The sequence below is a fragment of the Oratosquilla oratoria genome, chromosome 30, assembly GCF_046742065.1.
Source record: "Oratosquilla oratoria isolate Oo_2021 chromosome 30, ASM4674206v1, whole genome shotgun sequence".
Taxonomy (NCBI): Eukaryota; Metazoa; Arthropoda; class Malacostraca; order Stomatopoda; family Squillidae; genus Oratosquilla; species Oratosquilla oratoria.
This window is the reverse complement of record NC_134806.1, coordinates 19,498,454-19,505,953: the sequence shown is the minus strand read 5'-3', so window position 1 is coordinate 19,505,953 and position 7,500 is coordinate 19,498,454. Positions and strand designations below refer to the sequence as shown.

The window sequence follows — 7,500 nt, the reverse complement described above, 5'->3', positions numbered from 1 at the left end:
CACCACTTCTTACAAATTTGTTGTCTATAAGAATCACATTCCTTCAATATTGCCGTCAAATTTCATTTATATTGTTGGTAAAAAAAATTATAAGCTCTCTTACAGAAATGATACTGAAATTAAATTCTTGCACTTATATTTCCTCATCTATAGACGTTCTGAATATCATACAAAGATTAATTAAACTTTAAATGAATGATTATTTCAAAATGAATAGTCAGTTCTATGATTCCGATATTAAAGTTAATAGAGCGTAAAGTCTTGCTTACTCTCAGCCAATGAAATATATTTTGACACTTTATTATTCAGATTCCCGTCTAACTGGATAAAATCATTTGGTTTTAACTTAACTAAAATTATCGAGGATGATTTATGGAATTGATCTTGTAGACGTACTGTGATATGTGATAAAAGATTTCTTCCAACTGAATTAAATTTTATGGAGAAACAGGAGAATTATAAGAGAGAGTGGTACCTAGTAGGGGTCCCGCTGTGAAAAGTTTGTTAGAGACAATCATCTCCTTGACATCTGTCTCTGAAACTTGTCAATCTCGTCACCTGAAGCAGAACGTGCTGCCACGAGACGCTCACTCTTGGTCTCTGGAGGAAATCTAAGATCTCTCTCAAGTAACTTTGTATTTCCTTTCATTTTTTCATACAAGAAGAGCTGATAAACAGTAACGGCTCCCCTCATCCTACTTTTACAAGCCATTGATGTAGAACTGAATTATATATATATATATATATATATACATATATATATATATATATATATATATATATATATGTGTGTGTGTGTGTGTGTGTGTGTGTGTGTGTGTGTGTGTGTGTGTGTGTGTGTGTGTGTGTGTGTGTGTGTGCGTGTGTGTATGTGTGTGTGTGTGCGTGTGTGTGTGTGTGTGCGTGTGTGTGTGTGTGTGTATAGGGTACATATAGATAAATGTATTCATCACTCTATGAATTGATTTTAACGTCAAAGTAAATAACATTTCCTGCTAAATTCAATCACTACCCACAAGCGCTCTTACTTAATGCACAGTTTTCGAGCTCACTTTACATGCTGTATATAATGATGACGAGTCTGATGCTACATCAGCTTGTGGTGATAATTATGATAATGGTGGTGATAATTATAACGATGACAATCGAATAGGTTATGGTGAATTTGACGGTGATGAAGGTGAGTCTGGTGGTGATGAGGTGGCAAGGGTATTGATCGTACTCGTTTGGGTGGTGGTGGCGTTAGAATTGGTGATGGTGGTTGTGTTTTTTTCTGTGGAACCGGTTTTTGTCCTTGTGGTGGTGTACATGGGGTGGGAAATCAAGTTAAATATGGCGGTAACAACCGTAGATTTTCCGATTGCCTTATTAAAAAAAAAAAAAAATAGTGATGATACTTGTAAAGGTGATTCATTAGTGATTGTAATCTTTTTTGAATGGTATTGATTGTGTTCGTTTGGGTGGTGGTGGTGTTAGAATTAATGATGGTTTTCTCTGTAGAGCCGGTCTTCGTCCTTGTGACGATGTACATGGTGTTGGAAATCCTGGTGATTGTGGCGGTAATGACTGTACATGTTCTGAAGGTCTTAAAAAGAAAAACAGTGATGACAGTTGTAAAGTTGGATCATTAGTGATTGTAATATAGTTTGAATCGGTGCTGATACTGGTTCTACTGACTCCGATAGTTTAAGCAATGAAAGTGGTGTTAGTGATGTGTTTATAGTTCTACTATTTGCGATGGTATGCAGTAGTAACGTCTCGGATATTTGTGGTGGTAGTTTTTGTGTTGGCGTTGATAAAGGCAAACATTTGGTGTAAACAAAGAAATGATTCTTATGCAGAGTCAAGGTTGTTCTGAATAAAATGGCATCCTGTTAACACAAAGAAGACCATCTGACCAAAATACAGATAAATAGATATAGAATGATAGAGAGGTATATAGATAAATAGATAAATAAAGAAATAAATAAAAAATAGATAGATGAATAAATAGATGATAAACAAATAATAGAACATAGTTATATGAATGAATAAATGAATGATTAATCAAATAGATTAACTAATAGATAATCGAGAAAGATAAATGAATTAATAAAAAGAAAGGATAAATGAATATATAAGTAGAAAGGATATATGAATAGATAAATAAATGTAAGAATTAGAAAAATAACAAATAAATTAGTTAATTAATAGATGAATAGAAAATTAGATAAATAAACAAATAAATGAATAAATAAATTAAATAATGATTAATCGAATAACTGAATAAATGAATAAATTAATAAATGAATACATGGAGAATAAATAAATACATAAATAGATTAATTGATTAGTTAATATGTAAATAAATATATTCATAAGTAATTAAGAGTAGACTGGTCCAAAAGCTAAACAAGGTCACGTGACATTAACCAGAATGAAATGCTTCAAGGGTGGTCCCCCGTATCGAAGTGGATAACGACTCGCACGAGCCGCTGCGTCATCGTTAATGGCGACCAAATGACCAATGAATGGTTACATCAGCGCCGGTAATGACGTCAGCACGAGCGTCATTACCGTCTTAATGATGACGTTTCTATGACGTAATGGTTGGCGATGAGGCCGGCGATGGCACTGCCAACTTGAATGATGATGCATTGATTAAAATAATGACAACTAAATGATAAGGCTTGACAACAATGACGGTATGTTGGCACGTAACTTGTCAGGGCGGGAGAAGGGAATTGAGACTATGGAAGTAAAGTAGGAAGATAACGGAAAGGAAGAGGAAGGAGGAGGAGGAGGAGGAGGAGGAGGAGGAGAAGTAGAATATGGAGGAGTAACAGGAAGACTGAATAAAAAGAGGAGGAGGATAAAAAGGGTAGGAAGGAGGAGGAGAAGTAGGAAATGGAGGAGGAAAAGGAAGAAGGAGGAAAAAGAGGAGGAGAAAAAGAAGAGTTAGAAGGAGGAGGAGAAGTAGGAGATGGAGGAGGAAAAGGAAGAAAGAGGAAAAAGAGGAGGAGGAAAAGAAGGGGAGGAAGGAGGACGAGAAGCAGGAGACAGAGGAGGAAAGGAAGACGAAGGAAAAAGAGGAGGAGAAGAAGGAGGTTAGGAAAGAGGAGGAGAAGAAAAAATAAAGAGGAAAAAGAGGATTAGGAGGAGGACAAGGGTTGGAAGGAGGAGAAGTAGGAGATGGAGGAGGAAAAGGATGAAGGAGAAAAAAAGGAGGAGGAGAAAAAAGGTAAGAAGGAGAAAAAGAAGGGGAAGAGGGAAGAGAAGGGGAGGAGGAGGAGGAGGAGGAGGAGAAAAAAGGTAATAAGGAAGAAAAAAACGGGAAAAGGGAAGAGAATGGGATTCGGAAGAGGGTAATAATTAAAAAAGGAGGTATAGGAGGAGGTAAAGAAGGAGGTATAGGAGGAGGTAAAGAAGGAGGTATAGGAGGAGGTAAAGAAGAAGGTATAGGAAGAGGTAAACAAGGAGGTGTAGGAGGAGGTAAAGAAGGAGGTATAGGAGGAGGTAAAGAAGGAGGTATAGGAGGAGGTAAAGAAGGAGGTATAGGAGGAGGTAAAAGAGGTGTAGGAGGAGATAAAGGAGGTATAGGAGGAGGTAAAGAAGGAGGTATAGGAGGAGGTAAAGAAGGAGGTATAGGAGGAGGTAAAGAAGGAGGTATAGGAGGAGGTAAAGAAGGAGGTATAGGAGGAGGTAAAGAAGGAGGTATAGGAGGAGGTAAAGAAGGAGGTATAGGAGGAGGTAAAGAAGGAGGTATAGGAGGAGGTAAAGAAGGAGGTATAGGAGGAGGTAAAGAAGGAGGTATAGGAGGAGGTAAAGAAGGAGGAACAGGAGGAGGTAAAGGAGGTATAGGAGGAGGTAAAGAAGGAGGTATAGGAGGAGGTATAGGAGGAGGTAAAGAAGGGAGGAAGAGGTAAAGAAGGAAGTATAGAAGGAGGTAAAGAAGGAGGTATAGGAGGAGGTAAAAGAGTATAGGAGGGTAAAGAAGGAGGTATAAAGGTAGGAGGAGGTAAAGAAGGAGGTACAGGAAGAGGTAAAGTAGGAGGTATAGGAAGAGGTACAGAAAAAGGTATAGGAGGAGGTAGGAGGAGGTAAAGAAGGAGGTATAGGAGGAGACAAAGAAGGAGGGACAGTAAACAAAGAAAAGAGGCATTGGGAAAGTAGGAAAATGAAGAATAGGAGAGGGTTGAGGAGGACGAAGAGAGGAGGAGTAGTAGGAGGAGGAGAGAGGAAGGAGGAAAAGTGGGAGGAGGAGAGGAGGAGAAAAGGAGGAGGTGGAGGGAGGAGGAAGAGAAAAAAGAGGATGAGGGAGAAAGAGGATGAAAGAGAGGAGAAAAAGAAAAAGGAAAAGGCATAAGAAAAAGGAAAAAGAAAAAAAAAAAGAGCAAAAAAAAAAAGAGGAGGAGAGGAAAAGAAAGAGGGGAAAAAAAAAAAAAAAAAAAAAAAAAAAAAAAATAAAAAAAATAAAAGTAAGACAGTAAAAAGTAAAAAAAAAAAAACAAAGAAATTTGACGATAGTTTAAAATGGAATGACTAAAAAAAGACGAAGACGAAGAAAAAAGGATTGATGGTAGATAGGTTAGCATTTCACTGATAAAGTTATTCCTTTAGTTAAAAAGAAAAATCACGACGGAGGCAGTTACACTAGCAATATAAAAGAAAAATCATAAGAAACACTATGGAATACAAAGCACAGGTATTCTCTTCGTACTTATATTCTTTTCTCCTTCTTTTTTTTTTTTTTTTTTTTTTAATGTCCCCTTTTAGGGCTACAGGTAGTAGGACTCCTAATCCCATCCCCCGTCCCTTTTTTTTTTTTTTTTTTTTTTTTTGTCGCCTTTTACGACTCAAGTGGAAAGACTTGGTGGTAGCATTCTCTTCCCCCACCACAGGATCGGCGAAAAAAGGAAATGAATATTCAGAGAAATGGTACAGGGCAGTAACAAGGGGTTAAGGGATAGTCGTAGTATAAAAGTGTCATAATTTCTCTACGAACAGAATTTTCCTCTATCATAGACAAAATGATGTGTGACTCTGGTCCGTAGGGGCACCCCATGTAGACACCTAAAGTATCAACTGCATGCTACTTTGCCACGATAACATGCAACCAATACCCTTCACGGGGAAATGGAATAGGTAGGAGTGGGTTTTATGCCTTTTTCTTTTTGGCTACCCCCCGTGTAGGGGGAAAAAAGCCTTTGGTATATGTATGTATGTACTTACGTTCTTTGCCAGCATCTTGCCGTAAGTAAGATGGGCCGGAATATGGTCGGGTTTTGCCGCCAGCGCCGTTAGGTACCAACGCTCAGCTTCGCTCGAGTGTCCCAGTCGCGCATAGGCCTCGCCCAGCAAGTTGTAGAGGCTCTGTAAAGAAGAGACGGGATTAGCAGAGGTTTTAGAAATAATGCACGAAAGCGCCTATGCACGTAAGCGCCTGTACATATATACGCACACATACACTCACGCACATACTAGGTCGAGGGGGTGGCGGTTCGAATCCTGCCACCGGCGAAGTTGAACCAAGGGTATGGTACACTAAATTCCATGCTACAAAGTCCTGTGTAAGGGAAATAGTCCTGGCCTTCCGAGAGGGGGGAGTTTGTGACGTTAATCAATCAATCAATCAATCAATCAATCAATATATAAATATATATATATATATATATATATGTATATATATATGTATATATATATACATATATATATATATGTGTGTATACACACACACACACATACATATCTAATATATATATATATATATATATATATACATATATATATATATATGTATATATATATATGTATATATATATATATATATATAATACATTATATATGTATGTATATATATGTATGTATGTATAAAGAAATAACGTCTTGTTTATTTACGTGCGTAAATGTGCGCGTAGGTGTGAATACGCGTGTGTGAGGATACATGTAGACACACGTGAGAATAAACAGATCAACCAACTGTCTACTTGATGAAGAGCCAGCTTTATCCCGCTATAAAAGTAATCATGTACTAGCGATAGCCCTGTTTATTTGAAGGTATGGTATCCAAGTGTGTTAAATCACACGACCGGGGGATTCTGTCCGGAGCTCAAAAGCCCCGGTAATTGCCGTGAAGATCCCCTAGATAACAAAAAAATACGGATCTGTTTGTCTACAAAGAAGAAAAATCAGGATTGATATGGAGAATCTGCTCTACTTTCTCTACTTCATCACAGAGGAACACGAAAAAAATCTACGATTTGTAGGTAGTTGTGAGGTAACTTTTTTTCCTCGTAGACAAGAGTAGGTAAGAACAAGTAGTCTAATGTGTTACAACAGAAAATGTTTACGAGATATGATTCATTAGTAAGCTTGGATATGCTTTTTCTTATTTAATGAAGGAGTTATATGATTCTAGTGCCCCTAGTGTGATCATATAAGGTATTTGTTTATTTGTTTTGTTATCATTTGTCTGTTAGTTTACTTGATTCTCATTTATCATTAGTTATATGTCAATTTATTATTATTTACTATTTACCTGTTAGTTTATTATTTAACTATATTTATGCATTTATTTATGTATTTGATTTACTATTTACATTATTGTATTTTTATTTATTCACTTATTTATCTATTTTTTTATCCGACCTAGATATAGACCAAAAGGTCTCCTGTTGGCATGCTCCGCCTTTGTAATCCTTTGTAAAGGTAATAAAACCGTTTACTCAAAGCAAACTTAATCACTTTCACAGATTTCACTGTATACTTTTACAGTCAATACACGTTTTTACTATGAGTTTACATTTGTAAAACTATCATTCGGCTATTTTTCATAAATCTATTGTATCATTATAATTGAAAGTTTGTGATCGCTGCCAGCATTATACAGAGTGTGTAGAGATTGGACCCGTATGGAAGACAAATGTCTCAACATTAGGCACTGTTCTGAGGATTGATTTGTAAACATTAGAGAATGCAATGGAGCCATGTATGTGTTTCTGTGTGTGTGTGTATGTATGAACGATGTGTATGTGTGCGCTTGCGTGTGATCGAATACAATGGTGTATTTACGGCTGTAGTTAGGCGTGTGTGCGTATGAGTGTGCTGGTTGGCATATCAATTTGTGCATGAATTTATGCATGCTTGGGAGCGTATTCATATATGTATTTTTGTATGAGTGTGAGTGGGCTTGGATCACGTGCTGGACTTGTTATCGACAGCTGTTTCCCTCCGGAAGAGAGCTCAGTGCTCATGTGACAGGCACATACACCCTCAACTCCACGCCCACAAGATTTGGAGTAACGACCCGCAGTGCAGCGATACTGAAATCATTTCAGCCCTGGATGTAATTTGAGCCCGGACCGCCGTAGTGGCAGGCGAGAACTCTAACCACTACGCCACGAGGTGTTAGTGTATGTGTTTGTGTGTATGTGCGTGACATGTGAAAAAAATATAGTAACACGATATATGAATATTTGAGAATAAAAAAAAATAGAAAGAGTAAATGAAAAGCGATGAAGA

General features: G+C 37.3%; 1 protein-coding gene across 1 annotated transcript in view; it reads right to left on the bottom strand.

Moving 5' to 3' along the window:
- LOC143041225 (uncharacterized) overlaps positions 1–7,500 on the bottom strand; it is a 1,032,631-nt gene that overhangs the window by 148,047 nt on the left and 877,084 nt on the right. The window contains exon 11 of the mRNA XM_076213067.1: positions 5,208–5,352. Within this exon, the coding sequence (XP_076069182.1) occupies positions 5,208–5,352 (145 nt within the window). The remainder of the gene's footprint in view (positions 1–5,207; positions 5,353–7,500) is intronic.